The 19814-nt window shown below is 41.5% G+C and overlaps 1 protein-coding gene across 16 annotated transcripts in view; it reads left to right on the top strand.

Moving 5' to 3' along the window:
• The window catches only part of PDE1C (phosphodiesterase 1C), a 261099-nt gene that overhangs the window by 167896 nt on the left and 73389 nt on the right, over positions 1-19814 (top strand). For 15 of the 16 annotated variants that reach the window (XM_063404870.1, XM_063404829.1, XM_063404836.1 and 12 more), the window contains 3 exons: positions 13875-13988; positions 14819-15001; positions 17204-17270. In XM_063404870.1, the coding sequence (XP_063260940.1) occupies positions 13875-13988; positions 14819-15001; positions 17204-17270 (364 nt within the window). Of the gene's footprint in view, positions 1-13874; positions 13989-14818; positions 15002-15047; positions 15772-17203; positions 17271-19814 lie in introns of those variants that run through there. The other variant, XM_063404924.1, reaches the window with a different exon arrangement.

Genomic DNA, 19814 nt, shown 5'->3' on the forward strand with positions numbered 1-19814 from the left:
CTGTCAGTCAGAAATTCCAGCTTATTTCCACAATGTTGCTTCTACACTGTTATACCACACACCAAGATGTTTATTGTCAGCTAGGAGCGTCACTTCCATGAGACAATCTGTCTTTAGTGAGTTAATTCATCAATTAGCAAGATCTTTTTGTGGGGGAGATACCCTGCTGCAGTGATTGCTTCTTGTTTGGCCTTGAATACCCCTTGGCCTTACTGGGCTCTTCCTGTAAGTGGTCATCTGCCCACCCAGGAGCTGGGTTAGGGGCTCCAGAGGTGAAGTGTAAGGCATTGCCTCCAGTGTGCCAGAGATTGGCAGCCACTGACAAGCTGAGATACAGGCTCTAAGAGTGGGGGGTACAGGGCAATGCACTGCCTCGCTAGGGCAAGGCCCAAGCTACCCTTTCACTCACACAAACATGAAATTTTTTGAGTCAACAATCTCCTCTATTCTCTGACAATCACCCCATGGCTCAAGACATTGACAGGGACCACAGTAATGGTACCTTTCCTCTCATGGCCTAATCTAGCAGACAGAACTAAAAGGAAAGAAGATGAAAGTATACAGGAACTCATGTAAAGGCTAATTACTATTCCAATAATCAAAGCATAAATATTTATAAAAATAAAGATTTTCCTCCATACAAGTCATTGCCCCCCACTCAGTGAGTCTCTAACATCGCAGGCAAGGTGTGATGCAAACCAGGACTGGGGGGAAGAGTTCATGAACCCATCTTTCATCTGCAGTGACCAGAGTCCAGTCTTTGGACACATCATGGTCTAAATCACATGGTCTATGATTTCCTTTGTGTTTCTTGAAACAGGACTCTTCTTCAGTGAGGTTTAGTGAATGTTAGACAATTTTATAAAACTATTTTTGATACTTGCTGGACTAGGAAATTTGGCTCCAAAATAGCATGGCAAATTCAATTTAAGATTCTATCTTGCTTATTGATAGTGCAATACATTTCACTCATTTTACAAACTCTAAGAATCAAGAGTTAGGTTACCTTGCCTTTTGGTGTCCATGATCTTATGGGTCCAGGTATCACCACAACCCAAACCAATATACATGTGCCAGATTACCACCCTTACTCCTCCCACCAACCAGATTTCAGGGGGATTTCAGAACCTCTACCCACAGAAAGAGGAAAAGGTCAGTGGGTACCATGGGAAAATTACATTCCATAAATATTCTATTACATAATAGTTTGGACTGCCTCAAGGGTGGGAGACAAAATATAACAGCATTTGAGTAATTCCAACCTCTTCACTATTTCATTTCAGTCAGGGTCCTGGGATCAGATTAAATACATTTTCTACTTTATCAAATGCTGCAGTGGTTCTCAGCTGCCATTTCAGCTCATCTGTCAGCCCCTTTTCTCCCTCCTTGCAGGGGCCACCAACTGTTCAACATTCCTTTCTTCCACAAAATCAGGCTTTACACATCTCCTACTGGTACTACACATGCTTTCCTTGGTGTAGTAATTTTATACTTTTCTCTGAGGAGATAGGAAGAGGTACAAAAATTTGGTTCCATAATCATATGAAAACCTGTATAAGCTCCCCAAACTAACTTGAGAGAGGACTCTTTCCCATCCACTGGGGCAGCTAGAGAAAAAATACAAACATCTTAAAATATTGCTGGCAACAAACTTAAAAAAAATATATGAACATAAATATCTTAAAACTCAACAAGATAAAAATGAGCAAACACTTGATGTGGCAAAGAACACTGACTCCTCTGTCCCATTACTTGTTATGCTGACACAGAACATTTCTAGAAGGAGAAAACTCGGTCCCACTTGGACCTACTTCAAAAGGAGGAACTGTCCACCTGGTTTTCTTTTGTGCTCTTTGTCATAGAAAGTTTTGTTAAACCTTTACTCAAACTAACAAGAACAGTCTGTGAAAAGAAACTCAGAAGGCATCAAAAATGCAACCATCACTAGTAAAACTTATTCAGTAAAATTTCTTTAAATTACGAAGTACTTTAACAATACTGATGAGGATTCTTAGCACTATGTGAGCAAACTTGAGTTAGAGTAGCCAGCCAACTTTTGAGATCAATTCCCTTTTAGATAAAATGGTTTTTGATACACCTACATATTCTGTTACATCCTATTTTGCAAATTTGGACTCAAGTTCTAAGCCAACTATATTTTTTCTGTGTGGGTGATATTAGAGTTGTCCTTTAGGAAAAAGAACACCACTTTCTTTTCTCTCTTGCTCACTTATCCCTCTGGCATTTGAAGACATACGTGGTATTACTGTCGGTATTAGCTACAAAGCCCTGCCAGATGATTGACTAACCCAGAAGAAAAAAACCCTGCTGCCATACTGGAGACACTGTTGTGAAAATACAAAAAGATAAACCATTTAATGTATTTCATTTTAGAGTTTTGAGTTTTGTTGCAGCTCTGTCTGCAATGGAGTTATTGTTTCCTGTATTGTCCAATATAGTTCCTCTGTGTCTGGAGTTGACTTTACGTACAGAAGAAATTCTTTATTGTGAGGGTGATGAGGCACTAGAACAGATTGTCCAGAGAAGTTATGGATGCTCCATATTTGAAAACATTAAGAGTGTGATTTGGTGGGGCTTTGAGCAAACTGATCTAGGGGAAGAAATCCATGCTTATGGAAGGGGACATGAAACTTGTCCTGGTTCCAGCAAGGACAGGGATGATTTTTGCTGTAACCAAGAGGAAACACAGCTAGAACCTGGAGGTTATTCTGTATCACCTCTCATCATTGCCAGTGGAATCGCGCATTTTGCATTTGAATATCTCTCTTTTGTACACTTCTATTTTTAGTATTGTTGTTGTTATGGTTTTTGTTTTCTTACCTAACTGCTCTTTTCAGTAAATTGTTCTTATCTTAGGCCATGACTTTGACCTTTTGTATTGTATGCCTTCAATTCTCCTGTCTAGCCTGCCACAGAGGTCAGAAGGAGGGCTAGGTGGGGAAGCTAAGGACCAGCAACACTGTTTGCAGGGTCTCAGTTGACACTTAATTGTGGACTACCATTCCAGTTGCTCTCAAGAGACAGTACACACCACAAGGTAACCTGTGCTTTTACCTGCATGACCACAGAGAGGACATGAGGAAGTGGGATGGAAAACCCACCTCTGTCCTAGCAGCACAAGTGTGTGAATGAGGATGAAGGACAACCACCACAACAAATTCTTCAAGGATAAATGCTGCTCCAGTTTCCAGTGAGCAAGTTGTCAGACACAATTGTAAGAGTCGGTCTGAAAATCCCTGATCTGCCTCACAACTGTCAGAGGCTGAGACCCCCAAGGACCCTGGGACCGCAGCACAGGAGTTCTGGCCTGATTTAGGCAGGACCCAAGTTTCTCCCTGCAGCTGCACCCATTGGACCGAAACGCCCTCCTCAGAGACCCGTGCAGGAACAATGGACACTGTCATGGTTCCTGGGCCGTGTTTGCGGAGGCCGTGTTTGCTTTGACTGACTGTGCTGTACCTGATGCAGAGCCCAGACCTGCTTGCCCCAAACCTGCCTGATCTGAATGGTTGCACCTGATTCCCAGAGCAATGGGCCTCCTCACAGTGACTCTTGGGTGCTCCCCCCATGCTGTCCGAGTGCCCCCCATTTTCTGCCCGCATTGGCTGGGTGCCCCCGCTTCTGAAATTACTATAAGAGCTTCCCCCTGCGACTCACACTTTGAGGCCCTCCTCGACGGACGACGGATCTATTGACGCACGCCACGAGGACTCCGAAGGTGGTCTTGGGCTCCAGTGTCACAAGGACTCACGCCTGTCAGTTGGTAGCTATGACCCCCCTTTTCCTCTTTTCTTTCTCTCTCTCTTTCCCTTCTCTTCTATCGCATAATTATGTGTATCAATAAAGATACAATTGATTTTATTCGAACTAAGTTCTCATTGCCTCTTTTTGCACTCTGAAATCAAAACGAACTATCACGACCATCCTTTGGCTCGTGACCACAATGGAAGGGCTGAATGTTATTTCTGATTCTCTCAAAGGGACCTCAAGGTCATATTTACAAGACATGAACAATGACTTCTGTGACTAGAACTAGAGGGGCTCTGCCTCCAGCAAGAGAAAAGGGACAACTGCATCCGTTGGACTGTGTGGGTCTGATGGCTTGGTGCATCAGAACTGCAAGAATGTAAGGCTTTAGTTGACACTGGCACACAATATACCTTGATGCCATCAAGATCTATAGGGGCAGAGTCTATCTCTATTTTTTGGGTCACAGCTGACAGGATAAGAGCTGAAGCAAGCCTAACTGGGAATGAATGGCAAAAACACCTCAATTCTGATTGGCCAAGAGGCCCTGTGTGTCCTTGGCATAGATTAACTCAGGAGAGTGTATTTCAAAAACCCAAGAGGGCATTTTTGGACTTTCGGGATAACTACAGAGGAAATCAGACAGCTGAATACTTTGCCTGGTCTCTCTAAGGACCCTTCTGCTTTGAGACGAGTGAGGGTCGAAGAACAACAGGTACTGATTGCTACCACAACAGTGCATCATCAACAATACTGCACCACCCAGGGCCCTGTGACCCACATCCATGAGATGATTCATGAACTGGAAAGCCACCCTTGAATTTCCCTATATGGACAGTGCATAAGTCCAATGGAGAGAGGAGGCTGACAGTAGACTCATCATGGCCTGAACAAAGTCATGTCACCTCTGAGTGCTGGTGTGGACATGCTGAAACTTCAGTACAAACTGGAGTCCAAGGCAGCAAAGTGGTGCCACCATTGATATTTTGCTAATGCATTTTTCTCCATTACTTTAGCAAGACAGTGCAGGCAACAGTTTGCTTTCACCTGAAAGGATGTCGAGTACACCTGGATTCAACTGTCTAAAGGGTAGAAACACGGCCCCACTATTTGCCACAGACTGATCCAGATTGTACTGGAAAAGGGTGAAGCTCCAGAACATTGCAGTGTTGCCATGAGTTTTCCTAGTTTGCTGGGCGATCATACTAAAGTAGAAGTGTGCAGCTTCTCACGCTCTTTTCATGTAAACATCAGCTATGTTTTATAAACATAGCCTTTGTTTTCACATTCCATGCTGGGACAAACAAGACTGCGTGACAGTCCCCTTGACCAATAGGTTGAGAGGTGGGACTGTTAACTCTCCAATCCATGGTCATCTAGCCAGAAGTATATAATAGGAAGAATAAACTAAGGGTGGGCTCTCCTGCCTGCTGCTCTGTTGAACCCAGACCTCTGTCTCCTGAGTGTCCTTGTCTAGCTAGGCTCACGGTGATATTGCAGTACATTGATGACATCACTGTGTGGGGCAAAACAGCTGAGGAAATTTTTGAGAAAGGGGAGAATATAATTTATAACCTCCTGAAGGCTGGCTTTACCATACAGCAAAGTCAAGGAACCAGCCCAGAAATATCAGTTTCTAGGGGTAAAATGGTATATCATCAGATTCCAATGGACATGGTCAAGAAAATTGCAGCTATTTCCCCACCAACCAGCTAAAAGTAAAGACAAGCTTTCCTCAGTGCTGTGGGTTTTTGGAGAATTCATGTTGCAGATTACAGTCAGATCATAAGCCCTCTCTATCAAGTGACTGGGAAGAAGAATGGTTTAAAATGGAGTCCTTAACAACAACAACCTTTTTAACAAATTAAACAGGAGACTGTTCAGCCATGGAGTTGGGAATACAAAAGAGGTGAAGCATACTACACCTCTGCCAAAAAAGAGATACTGGCAGCTTATGAAGGTGTTCAAGCTGCCTCAGAAGGGATTGACACCAAAGCACAGCTCCTCTTGGCACCCTAATGGCCACGGTTGTGCTGGATGTTTTAAGGGAAAGTCCCTTTCACACATCATGTCACTTTTGCTTCGTGGAGTAAGTGGATCACATTGATCACACAGCAAGCTTGAATAGGAAACCGTAGTCACCTAGAGATCCTGGAAATCACCACAAATTGGTCTGAGGGTGAAAATTGTGGACTATCTGCAGAGGATGAGATGGAAAACATGTCATCTGCTAAGGGGGCTGCACCATACAATCAATGACCTGAAAAAGAAAAGTGATACATCCTCTTAAGTGACAGTTCCTGATGTATTGTAAGCATACATCAAAAATTAAAATCCAAATGGAGTCCTATGCACTGAGTCTCAGAACCTATTAAAGGACAAGGTGGATCAAGTTAGGTTGCAGAGCTGAAAGCCATCTAGCTGGGTTTTACTGGTATGACTAAAAGAGACAAATGGTCAGAGCTCTACCCCTACACTAACTCGTTTCCTCTTGGTTACTGCAAAAATCATCCCTGTCCTTGCTGGAACCAGGACAAGTTTCACATCCCCTTCCATAAGCATGGACTTCTTCCCCTAGATCAGGTTGCTCAGGGCCCCATCCAACCCCACTCTTAATGTTTTCAAATATGGAGCATCCATAACTTCTCTGGACAACCTGTTCTAGTGCCTCACCACCCTCACAATAAAGAATTTCTTCTGTACATCTAATCCAAATTTCCTCCCTTTGAACCCCTTACTCCTTGTTCTATCTCTAGAGTTCCTGATGAAGGGTCTCTCTCCAGCTTGTCTGTAGGTCCCTGTCTTGGTTTGAAAGACAGATATCTGCTAGGAAGGGGGCAGGACCTTCCTAGAGATGGAGAATTCAAATCCCCTCCCTCCAAATTATTCCAATTAAAAAAATTAAAGGAGCTTTCAGACAGAGGTATGGGGGTAGGAATAACAGTTCTTTACTAGTATATATGACAAAATGACAAACAAACAACAACTATAGCATCAATAATAAACAGAACCAAGAACCTTGAGGGCTTTCTTTTACAAAAGCCCAGAGCAGTTTGATCTCGGCGCCCCTGCAGGACTCCGAGAGGCCGAACTGGAAGGAAGGAAAGTCCCAGACCGGTGGATGAGATGAGGAGCTCTGCGCTGGTAGCTGGAGCAGCAGGGGTGTCCCAGCAGGGCTGGGCAGTGCAGGGCTACAGAGTAGCAGGGGAACCTCAAAGCTCCAAAGAAGCAGCAGTGGTGGGGGGAGAGGCTGGAGAAAGCGAGCTCAGGATTCCCAGGTACACGAGCAGATGACGATAGATTTCCCAGGACGAGACAGAGGCAGAGGGCAGCCTGACCGTCCTCCTCGCCGCTGAGAGCAAGAGTGCCTTCCCCTCCCCCAGATCTGTCTTTTTGCCTTTCCCAAAGCTCATCATCTCTCCCCTCTGAGGGACACTCCCAGAGACTCAAAAACAATAGGTGTAGCCTTGTGTTGCCATATCCCTCAAGTACTCCTTTTTGTTCTGACTAAGTAGTCATCAAGGCTTCTTGGAAACTTATGGGAAAAAATTCTGTGAGAAGAAAAAAAAAAAACCAAATCTAACCCCCAACAGTCCCCTTCAGGTAATGGAAGGTTGCTATGAAGTCTCTATGCGGTCTTCTCCAGACAAAAAGCCCTGATTTTCTCAGGCTGTCTTCATACAGGAAGGACTCTAGTCCCCTTGTCAATTTTGTGGCCCTTTTCTGGCTTTGTTCCAACAGTTCTATGTCCTTCCTACATTGGGGGCACTAGAACTGTATGAAGTATTCCAGGTAGTGTTTCACAAAAGCAGAGTACAGGGAGAATCACTTCCCTTGACTTTCCCTCCTTTTGATGCAGCACAAGATTCAGTTGGCTTTCTGGGCTGTAAGCATACACTGCTGGCTCATGTTGAATTTTCCATCACCTGTCACGGCCAAGAGGAGTCTTTCCTCTGCTATGCCATGAGGTCCCTCCTATGGGCAAATAGGCTGCTCTAGTTTGGAAACAAGGGCCCTCTCTCTTTTCACGTTTCCCACTGGATCACAACTTTCTCTGGCATCCACTGGCTCCAGCATGAGCATTTTTCCCATGGATTTAGAGTGGATGTCTGCATCCCCCATGTCCTACAAGGGGACAGTTTGTTTCGCCATAGTCCTCATCATGGCCTGCAGAGGAATTTTGGCTCTGATGCTGAAAGCACCTCCTCCCCCTCCTTTTTTTTCCACTGACCTTGGTGTCACCATGTTGTTTTGTCTCACATGTCCTCACTTCCTCCCCTTCTCTGACTAGAAGAAAAACTGCTGCTCGTAGGTACCATTGCCAACAAGTCCCACTAATTCAAGGATTCTTGCAAGATCCTGCAGTGCTGAGTGGTCGATCTCATCTAGGTTCTGCATCAAGGAGTTGCTTGTCATCTTTCTGCTGCTGGCTGGGCGGCCCTGCTGCCATGGGCAGTGATGGCTGCCATGGCACTCGAGCTATTTAAGGTCTCTCTTCATAGGGGATGCTGGGAAGGAGAAGCTGCCAGCACCACCCCTGCCCTTCTGCCCACAGGCACAGCTGGTTAGGGACAGCCAGGCCTGGCAAGGCCGAGATGGCGGTGGCTGTGGCAGCACATCACTGCTGCCTGTGCCAGGATGGCCCCTGGTGGCAGCGCCTTGCCACCCCTGGAAACAAAAACTGCGTGTGCACTGTTTTGATTTTGTTTTTCTTAAATATATCATCACTGTGGCGTTAACAACCTTTCTAACTGGGCCAGCAGCATGTCCATCTTCAGAGCCATCAGAGCTTGGCTCTGTCTGACATGGTGGAAGCTTCTAGCAGCTTCTCACAGAAGCTACCCCTGTGTCACACAAAACGCCCCACCCCCCCAAAAAATCCAGGCCGTGCCGAATCAATACACTGTAAACAAGAACTTCACCTGGCAGCCACAAATTCTCAAATATGGTGGATAGTAGCTTAGCAACTTTGTCTACCAGTTCCCTTAGGACCCAGGGATGAATCTCATCAGATCCCATAGACTTGTGCACATTCCGTTTCCTTAGATGGACCATCCTTAGATGGTCTTGAACTTGATTCCCTCCTACAGACGGCTTAGAGTCTTCATTCTCCCAGTCCTTGCACTTTCCTTTCATGACTTGGGTGGGGTGGCTGGAGCACTTGTTTTTGGAGACTGAGGCATAGAATTCATTGAGAACTTCTGTTTTCTCCATATTCCAGGCTTATCCAGGTATCCAGATCTCCCACTTCCTTCTACAGAGGGCCCCCATTATCCTTAGTTGATTTTTTGTTAGCAAGATACCTGTAGAAATTATTTCTGTCTTTGATGTCTCTGGCTAGACTCAATTTTAACTAGGCTTTAGCTTGTCTTTGCTTCTACCTTCTCTAAACTTCTTTTTTATCTCTGAGGTGCTCAGCAACTCCTCATCCATGTATAGATGCCTCTTGGCATTTTTGCCCGTTGTCCTCTTGTTGAGGTGCATCATTCCTGAACTTGGAGGAAGAAATCCTTGAATATTTGCCAGCATTCTTGAGCCTCTCTGCTCACCAGGGCTCTACCACAGGGGTCTCTATGACACAGGTTCCCAAAGATGCCAAAGTCTGCTCTCCTAAGTCCAGGGACGGTGATATTATTGTGTACGGTTTTATTATATGTATCATATATTATCCATCCATTGTATATTAAATACATTTATTGACAGTTTATTTCAGGTACCTCTGTTTAAAGATGCAAATTAAAAATAATTAAATTTATGTCTGATGTGTCATAATGGAGGGTTTTTTTAATAAAAGGAAACAGTGATTTGAAAATGCTTAATTCTGGAAGATTTCATTTGCTGTCTTTGGATGTCATTGTTGAAAATTTCAATGATTGCATTGTGTTTGAGCAGTTTCCCCAAAAAACTAATTCACAATAACATCTAAGAAAGAACTAGTCTGCCAACAGGAAGCCTTGCTTTTGGAAATATCAATTAGAAGATTTCTGGCTATGAAAAAAGAATATAGCAGCCTTTCTTTCTCACATCTGAAATTTATCCTTGTTCAGCTCTCACATTTATTCAGTGGAATGAGTCATCTCACCTCATCTTAGCTATGTGAAACCACAATGATCACCTAAGATATTTTCCTGGCTCATTTCTCTCACTAGTGGCGGAAGGCAGGCACATCAAAGAGGCAGTGCACCCTTTCTTGAGGAAGTATATGACAGGCAGGTGGTTTATCATTGATATCCATATCCAGTGACTTCCATGAGCATCTGTGTACCCGATTTCTATAACAGGTTTGTGCTAGGTGAAGTAGTTGACTTGCATTAAAAAAACCCCAAACATGACCCATCCTATTAACTGCTTATATGTTCTCATTCAGTTCAGAAAGTTCAGAACCTGAGAATGGGGGAAGTGTTTCTATATTGAAGGAGTGCACATCCTTTAGAGATTTCTTTAGGAGGACAGGGAGATGATAATTTATAGGACCTGGTGCTGAATAAGTGCCTAGGCTGTTGTTTTATTGAAAATCATTCAGTAAGCTGAAGCTTGCTAAAGTTCCAGCACAGGACTTCCTTCAATACACATGAAGGAATTTATAAATGGGAAGCGAAAGCCTAAACTATTTAATTTCACTTATAGTTGACTGAGGTTGTTAAAAGTTTATCTGAATCAAGGTGAGTTGAAACAAGCTTTTTACCATCCTGCCAAGGTTGCTGAACTTATCATTGTTGCACTTTTGTGTTTCTAATAATAATGAAATCTTGATTACTTAAAATTTTTAATGTTTGTATTTTTATTTAAAGGAAGAAGGATATTTCAGGAAATATGAAGAAGACAAAGCAATTACTTGGGAAATTGCTTATAATTTTTTTGGAGTAAAAATGCCAGTGTAGCAGTACTGTGTGTTTGCTCTTTGCAAACCTATGTTTTTATCTCCTCTGAATGTTGTGACCTGCATTTTTTTCTGTATACAAAAGTAGTGACAGAAGATAGCTATCCAGCCTAGTGCAAATTCATTGGGTCACAGGCTACCAGTTACCCTATTTTCAGTTTCGTTTTGAGTATTACTACATGATCTGGCTTTCTATGTTTTGTCTTTTCCTCAGTGGTATATACATTCTCTATATATGCAGAGCCTTAGATTAAGATGTGGAGACTGTGGAATGAATAATACCTGCTGACTGTTGTAAAAAGAGATGGTGAGGTTCTGGGTTATTTCCTGTGTATGCTGTACCTCTCCCACCAATCCTCGTTGGAATGGGTTTCAGGGATTTGCTATGCAAACTGTAGAGATATCTGTCTGCCCAGCTGACTGAAACTACTGCACATATGCACTACATGCATAACTACATTTAGTCTGCTCTGGATACTTTTGGACAGTGTTATGTATCCTGTATATTTGCTTTACAGGTTTTTCACACCCCAACAGGCAGACAGATACTGTTGCGGGGCATCTGTCAGACCCTCTATGTGCTCATGCTTAGATAGTCGGCATATGCTCTCTAACTCTGATATGACTCTCAGAATATCAGATTTATCAAGTTTGTACATTATAGTGAAATGGCAGATGTACACCTGTTTCTGTGTAGGAATTTGATACAGTTCACTCCTTCTCAAACTTAGTAACGATTTCTTACCAGTAATTATGGTGGTTTTTCAGAGAAGAGTGAGGAATGTGCTGAAAATCAGAGGGCAGGGTTTTGTCTTTCAGTTCAGCAGATGTTTACCTTCCAAACTTTAGGAGCAACTCTTTGTCTTTTTGCGTGTATACTGAAGCTGGCTTTTATGCAGTCAGGTCTACTTCTGATTAGTCCTTTGTTAATTTATAAAGTTTGTTGTTGCTTTTACTTCTTTTTTTAAACTATTTGAGCTGGCTCTCAAAGGAATGTACCACAAATGAGTTCATCTTAGAGTTGACCACTAAGATCATTGAATCTCACCATTAACAGAGCACTGCCAAGCTCTCACTTAAATCACGTTCCTAAGTGCTACAGGTGAACTTGATTGACTTTAAAAATTATTTCGACTACCTTGAAGCAGAATTTTTCAGCTAATAAATTTATGTGGATTCCCTTCAGTCCATTTAGGATTATTTTTAAAAACCCTGATATATTGTCGTTATGCTGGTTGATATGGCATTTGGTGGGGGTGCAGGCATGATGCAACCCCCCAGGGTCCTGAGAGCCATAAGTAGTCGCCACTGGATCAGTGTAAAAAGGAGCAAAGTGGCTTTGCATGGAAATCCGAGAAATACTTTATTAACCTAACGTAACTCAAATGCAGAGCAGGGGCAAGTACAGGGAATAAAGGCAGGACTGTAGGTTTTAAGGAGCAGAATCAGGGTGGAGTTTGGGGTCAAGGGGCCAATACGGAGAAGACTGGGGAGGGACACAAGGTGGGGTTTACAGAACACAAACCAATGGAGAGGCTAATGTGAGGAGATTTATATGAACAGACCAGTGGAACCTCAAAGAATAGGGGATTCCCCAAGGAATAGTCCCCAAGGTAGTCCAGGAAGGGGCTGGTACTCAGGAAGATTGACAGAGAACATTCAGGAGTAGGAGGTAGGTATCAGAGAAGACTGACAACCCAATGGATGGACACAACCCAGGCTAAACCACCAGCCCGGATGGGGGAAAGGGAACAAACCATAGGGTATTAAAACTCAGAATTATACACCATCACAATATATGGAATATATTAAAGGCAACTATCACCAGGCTCTTATTTAGTACAATTAATTGGGAGCAGCTGCTGTAACTCAATGAATCAGCAATAGTTAGAGATACTGGATGGTAAGACAAAGACAGTGTAATTTTTTCACATGGTGCGAGAAACAACGGTACTTCTGTTTTTCTAAATTATTGATGCACATAGTACTTTGCATAATCTTCTTCAATGAAGAATGTTGGCTCCATTAAATGATAATTACTTACTGTGCTATTATTTAACCTGAATTTTGAGTGAATTCAGCATAAAGCTGCCAGATACTTATATCAATTAAATAAAAGTCAGGATAAGCCAAAGGTCATGTTCTTTCTGTAATATTGATTCCTGTGGCATGTGTACAATGTTTCTGGTAGCGAGTTAAGAGGTCATATCTGCTCATTCCCCATACATGGGGGGAAGAAATGGGGAGGCATAGGAAGCAATCTTACTGTTTGGATGTGAAAGTAATGAGTTCTGTTTAATATACATGGGATAGTCTAAAGGTGGTTGCTTGATCTAATGAAATTCATAACATTTCCCAACCTTGTATAGTTTTTCTACAATAGTGTTTCTAAGTATATTCTAGTACGGGTTTACATGTGTACATAAATCATGAGGAATAACAGTCATTTGTTAACAGATATTATTCAAGAAGTTCCTTCTTATGGCTGGATTGAAATTGTCCTCCCTTAGCTCCTGTGCTGAATTTCAAGTGATTTCTATTTTCAGTTATTTCAGTTTTGAGTAGGGAACAGACAGCTGATTAATAGAAGTGATTGTCCTGCCCTGCTCTGCACTAGTATGGCCTCACCTTGAGTACTGTGTACAGTTTTGCACACCACAATATAAGAAAGATATTAAACTATTAGAAAGTGTCCATAGGAGGGCCACAAGTATGATGAAAGATCTGGAGGGGAAGCTTCATAAAGAGTGACTGAGATCCCATGATCTGTTCAGCCTGGAGAAGAGGAGACTAAGAGGAGACCTCATTGTCTTCAACAATATCACGAGGGGAAGTGGACTAGTGACAGAACTGAAGGAGTCTGAGTTCAGAAGCCTTTGGGCAATGCTCTCAGGCATATGGTATGATTCTTGGGGTGTCTTGTCTAGAGTTAGAGGTTGGACTCAGTGATGCTTATGAGTCCCTTCCAACTCAGCATATTCTATCATTCTGTGATTGTATGATTCTGTGATAACTCGTGGACTTACATATATTTGCCTGGCATCATTATAACTGATCTTTGAAAAGTAATTTTTGTTGATTTCATGTATGTATCTTCAAAAAACTTGTAGACAGCCAAAAGTTTTCATCTGTCAAGGTGTGTGCTAGGTCTCATCCTAGGAACTGACACTCACTCTCAAGCTATTTTGCTTTATACTAATCAGACTTTTGTTTTCCTTTTCTTTAGATTGCGGTCTTTGGTAAAGCAATTGGAGAGAGGGGAAGCTTCAGTTGTAGATCTAAAGAAGAATTTGGAATATGCAGCGACTGTTCTTGAGTCAGTATACATTGATGAAACTAGGTGAGCTAATTACAGCATCAGCACTCATATCTAGCATCAGTTGTAATTTATATGTCAATTGTGAAAGTAGGTTGAGCCAAGATTTATTATTCATAGACATTATGATTTTAATCATTAGAATATTGTATTCTGTGTAGAACAGGTCTTCCATCCTTCATTTAAAAGCTTCTTCAAGTTTCCCGGGACAGGAAAGGAGATCAAAACCAATCATAAATGTAATATACTTTTTCTCAGAGAAACATTTCCATAGTAATTGTATCTTACTTTTTCTGACAGTTTCTAAATTTCTACTTGACTATTTCTTCTCAATAATGTCAAATTTTTCACTTGTGTGATATCTTTGAAATAATAAAAAAAATTACTCAAGACATTGCAGAGGAGTTGCCTGTCTTGGTTACATGCCATTTACCCAGTGATAAATGCACTTGTAGAGTCAACATAGATGACCAGAATGGGAGAGAACGGTATGTTACTAATTCAGAAGCTAGGAATTCCTAGAAATTAGCATAAATTAACTTTGAAAAGCAGAAAGTCCAGAAATATTGATGAGCTGAAGATGTGAAGTCAGTAGATGATCATATAGATATGCTTCAGAAGCCTGATACTTCTTGATTCTCAGCCTAGTAGTGAGTTTCACAATCTGAAATGTAAGTACATAAGAATAAACAAACAGTTGAAGACTTGAACTATTGTGTTTTATTAGGGCTGATGAATCAAGGACTTTTAACAGCTGCTTTAAATAGAATATATATGAGTTTCTTTTTTTGTTAGTAATGTCGTAGTGCTCTCTAAGGGAATCTGTTTACCATTCTGTTTCCTCATCGTTCTAGGCGTTTACTGGACACAGAAGATGAACTCAGTGATATCCGGTCTGACTCTGTGCCCTCAGAGGTCCGTGACTGGTTGGCCTCTACCTTCACACGGCAAATGGGGATGATGCTCAAAAGGACTGAGGAAAAACCCCGGTTCAGGAGTATCGTCCATGCAGTGCAAGCTGGGATATTTGTGGAAAGGTAAGGTGTCATGTAATTACTTTGTTCTAGTAACTACCCAGGTACTGCAGATTTCACCTGTAGTATGTGATGGCACAATGACAGAGGGTGGAGGAGAGTATCTTAGGCCAGAAGTCCTAGAGGACTAGTAGAAGACTACTGAATGAAGATCACTTTAATGTGCTTCTGTTAATGTTTCTACACAGATCTGGGCAATGCCTAAAAACCTGAGATTTAGTAAAAGATTACAAACTGAGACAATACCTACCCCCTGTTCTTACTATAGTACAGATGTAATAGCACACTTGGTATAATTTTGACAGACAATATACACTTCTGCATAGTACTAGGTCAGGAGTGACATCATTTAAAATTTGGACAGATCAAACTCTCCCTTGCTTCTGTTTACCTCTGTGGTCTAGTATTTCTTATGAAGGAGTACTAAGATACAGAACAAGATCCTTCACCATGTTATTACTAGAATGAAGTACAGATCAAAACTGATGTGAAAATTTTAGAGCTCAGGGAGGATTTCAAAAAAGCCATTGAGTGCTCTCAGCCTTTCCTCTTGTGATTTACATCACAAGCTGTTGCTATAACTGATTTTACTTTTTTAACCCTTTAAAACATTCATTCATTTTAATTTGGTCTCACTTCTAATCTTACCTTTTCTTGTCAAGTGACCACTCTTCAGTGACCTTCTTTGTTCTAGCCAGAAGGAGGGCTGGCACATCTGAAACTGTCAACGTTCTCTGGACAGCCTGAAAGACAGCAGCTCTCAGATCTCTGGGGTAATTTTGTCATAGCAAAATTCAAGTCAGGAATGGAAGAGCAGAGCACCTTCCACTGTTTATCAGAATTGGAGTGACAGTCTAACAGCCCTCCGTGCAGGAAGTTATGAATATCAGATAGTGGACCACAATCCACAAAGACACACAGAAGCCTCCTTTGTCATGACTATAGCCAATACTTTTATCTGTGCACCAAAGTTATTGTACATGTGTTGAGTGACAGCAAACTGTAATAAGACTAAGCCTCCAATTTCTCCTTGGGACAGATTTCTTCAAGGTTTGACAGGCTACTTTTGAATTAACCCTTTCTCCCAGTGGGGGACTTGGTCAACAAGGAAGTAAATGCAAAAAACTGGCTCAGTAGGCTGTTTTCCAGCTGACCTGGAAAACCTATGACACAAAGAAAAAAGTGTTTAGATGTAATATGGCACTGGAGGAGATAAGGGAAAGAGGTTCTGCCTCTTAAGAGAATGCTATGGAGCTTCTGACTAGAGAAAGGAAGGGATAAGAAATTCTATAATTTGGAAATGGGTGAGTATAAGTCTCCAAAGGGGAAGTACTTTTTTTAGTTCTGAGTGCAGAATATGACAAAGAAAAAATGGCAGTGAAGGAAGACTTTGCACAGGATCATTTCAGATGGGAGAAGAGAGCTTTCCATCCTTTTAGTCCTACAGTGCATTAGGGCAAAAAAAGGGTGGCCTGGGGAAAGACATTCTGTCTATGACAGTTTCTGCATTTACCAAATCCTATTAAGCACAATGTGTCCTGAGAACAACTTTGAAAACTTGTACATACTTTATAATCTGTATAAAATATACTTTATAATCAAGTTTAAAATCTGTTACATTACATATTTATTTAATATGGTCCCAGGTGTTGATTATTGCCTTGTTATTTTTCTCTCACTCCCTGAAACACGCACACATGGCAAACCTCCAAAAGGTTTTATACCAATCTTGAAAACATGCAGACAAAAGTAACAGCTGTATCACACTGGAGTTGATTCATTGCATACAAATGGTTTCTGAAGTACACTCAGAATTAGCTTGCATGTTGGCCAGCAAGGACTAACGGAACAAGAACTAAAGTCAGTACAGTTATGTGTAGTGGAAAATGGGGGACATTTTGTTTAGTTGAGTGTAGCCTTTCCATCTGATGAAGACCAGGTACTGGCCAATTCTTTGTCATGTTCAAGCTATGAGATACTGGGGAATGTACAATCTCAAATTAAGCTGTACAATAAGAATAGTATTGAGAATATTGGGCAAGTTAGGAACAAAATGGAAAGAAAAAGGGTCCATATTCCAGTTAGAATTTTCTGGGCTAAATCAGGTGTCCTGTAATGGTCTATTGCTTTATGAGTTTTGTTGATTGTTTGCTTTATTTCTTTTAATTCTATTTATGTATTGCTTTATCTATTTCATCTTGGTAGAATGTACAGGCGTACTTCAAATATGGTCGGCTTGAGCTACCCACCAGCTGTAATTGGAGAGCTAAAGGTAATTCTAATAGAAGATATTGAAGGGGGGTCTGCACAAAGCATCAGATTATTCTGTGATATTTGATGTGATAAAGAGGGCCTTAATACTTGGCCTTTCCTTCTCTCTGGCATTCAGTTAGTTCTCATACATTAATCATTTAACTGGCCTAAGGGATTATCCTTTCAATAAAAGAACAAATGAAGTTTAACTCTGTGGCCATTTTCAGGTTGCGAAGGTTGCAATTCTGTTCAAGATTACAGTGATTAAATTAAGATTCAGGAATCACTCACAACACCCCACAGGAAAGAAAAGAAAACACAGATGGAGAGAGATAGAGAAGGAAAAGGATCTGTTGCTATGAGAGAATTTCTTGCACTGTTCAGCTTCAGGTCTTCAAAGTGACAATCAGTTTATGAAAATGGACTCTTCTGTGAGCTTTGAGGTTTCAGAGGGAAAACAATTAGTCAGAAGTAGTCTGAAAAATAAACAAAGCTTCAATCCCTGGGCCAATTGCAAGATTCTTGACTTAGGCAGGAATTATCAAGACTACAAACAGAAGTTAGCAACCAGCTGCCTACACATCTTTGCAGATTACATATTGCATGTGGTTTAGCCATGCCATGCAATGGTGAAAAAAGGTGATATAGTGGGGCAATACACAGGGATATTAAGTGTAAAACTCATTAAGACATCTTGCAGCATTTCTCCACCACTAGAAAGATTTACAGTTAAGGTATCATTTTCATTTGGAATAGTAGAACTCATCAAAAGATCTGGAGGAATTGCAAGAAGAATGATCAAATGTACTTTTCACATACAGAGTCAGTGTCCATGCACACCTCTTTCCAAATGCATGATGACATGTGCTAGCTCCAGTCCTGCAAATGGGATGTAAATTCTTCTTTTGCAACTACACTCCATAGCCAGCTTCTGAGGAAAGATATCTATAACTGGTAGCTCTTCTCCTGAGTTCCTCAGCAGTAACATGACAGTGGAGGGCTCATCATCTACTCTCAGCTGACTTAAGCCTTACAGAATTCCTCCCTTTTTTCTTTGTTTTCAAATGATTAGGTTGTACAAAGAAGTGGTCATGCGAGAGTAAGTTAAAACAAACCAATAACAACAAAGTCATTGACTAATTTTGCTTAGAGTGAAATAGCACCTACCTGGCCACTGTGCACTCTAGAATTTATTATTTCCAAAACTGTTTTGAGAACATGCCTTTGCCTGGATGTTTTTGGGTTTGGTGATGGATTTGCTTGAAATGGGAGTTACTCTGAAGAAGTCAAAACAGGCTCCCTAGAAAAGTGATCACAGCACCAAGCCTCATAGAATTCAAGAAGCATTTGGACGATGCTCTCAGGCACATGGTGTGACACTTGGGGATGTCTAGTGAAGGACTAGGAGGTGGACTTGCTGATCCTTGTGGATCCTTTCCAATTCAGCATATTCTAGGATTCTGTGAAGTCTTCTGTCTTAAAAATAGTATTTCATCTTAAATTTCTCAGTCCCATCTTCTCCATTGAAAATGTGTGTTTTGTTGCTTGATTCAGTTCAGTAAGGTCAATTAAAAAGCCCTTACAGCTACCTGACTGCTTAGTGTGCTCTGTAAAATGACCTGATGATTTAAGCATGCAAAAGGATGTAGGAATGTACCAGATACACATCTTCAGCTGTTCTCAATTGCCGTAATCAATGTTCCCCCCAGAGTCATGTTAATAAGGACAAAACTGAGATGAAATGAAGTCGAAACAAGCTTATTTTTTAACTATAAAGTCTCATTTTTGTTGCTGTGGTCAAGAGGACATGTAACTTAATAATCCAAAGCTGTGGAATCACAGCTTTGTGACAGAGGTTGGTTTCAATAAAATAATTAAATGCTGCAGCTTCTGCAAAAAAATGCAGGCTGTAGCAGTGCATGTTCTAGATGCATAATCTGTCTCACTTTTTCAGTGGATGAGAAGTTTGGCATATTTTTTGAGTGCACAGCATTTCTCTCTCTTTATATATATATTTTATACTAATTTTTTTACTGCAGTAGTCTGTTGCCTTTCTGTATGACATGGATGTGAAGATATAAGACTGGTTGCCATAAAAGGGACAATCAGCCTTTTCTTTCATTTGAACAGTGGCTATACAAACCATTCATACAGACATATTTACATAGTACGCTGTGGTTATCTGCTGTTCATCAGTCTAGTGCTATGTCGGAGTCCAGAATATCCCTCTGGCCACCCTGGAGGGTTTGGAGACCAGACAGGGGGGTCTGGGATCTGTACAAGGGGGTCAGCCAGCCTCACACAGAGCCCAGGAGGACATTGCCTCTGATCCCTGGCCATGGGAGTGAATGCCTACATTGTATGAAGAATCACAAGCTGAGAGAGTTCAAAATCAGTCGTAGTTAGTTTATCATAGGATGTAAATGTAGAATCTAGGATTTTTAGTATATGGGTTTGAAGAGGCAAGATGGAGGAATTGGGGAGTGGTCCTCTCCTCCTTGTTCTTGTTCTTTTCCCCCATTTTCTGCTGAGTTGTATTACAAGGATTGGTTTAGAATAGAAA

Source organism: Prinia subflava, chromosome 1 (genome assembly GCF_021018805.1).
Source record: "Prinia subflava isolate CZ2003 ecotype Zambia chromosome 1, Cam_Psub_1.2, whole genome shotgun sequence".
NCBI classification, from domain to species: Eukaryota; Metazoa; Chordata; class Aves; order Passeriformes; family Cisticolidae; genus Prinia; species Prinia subflava.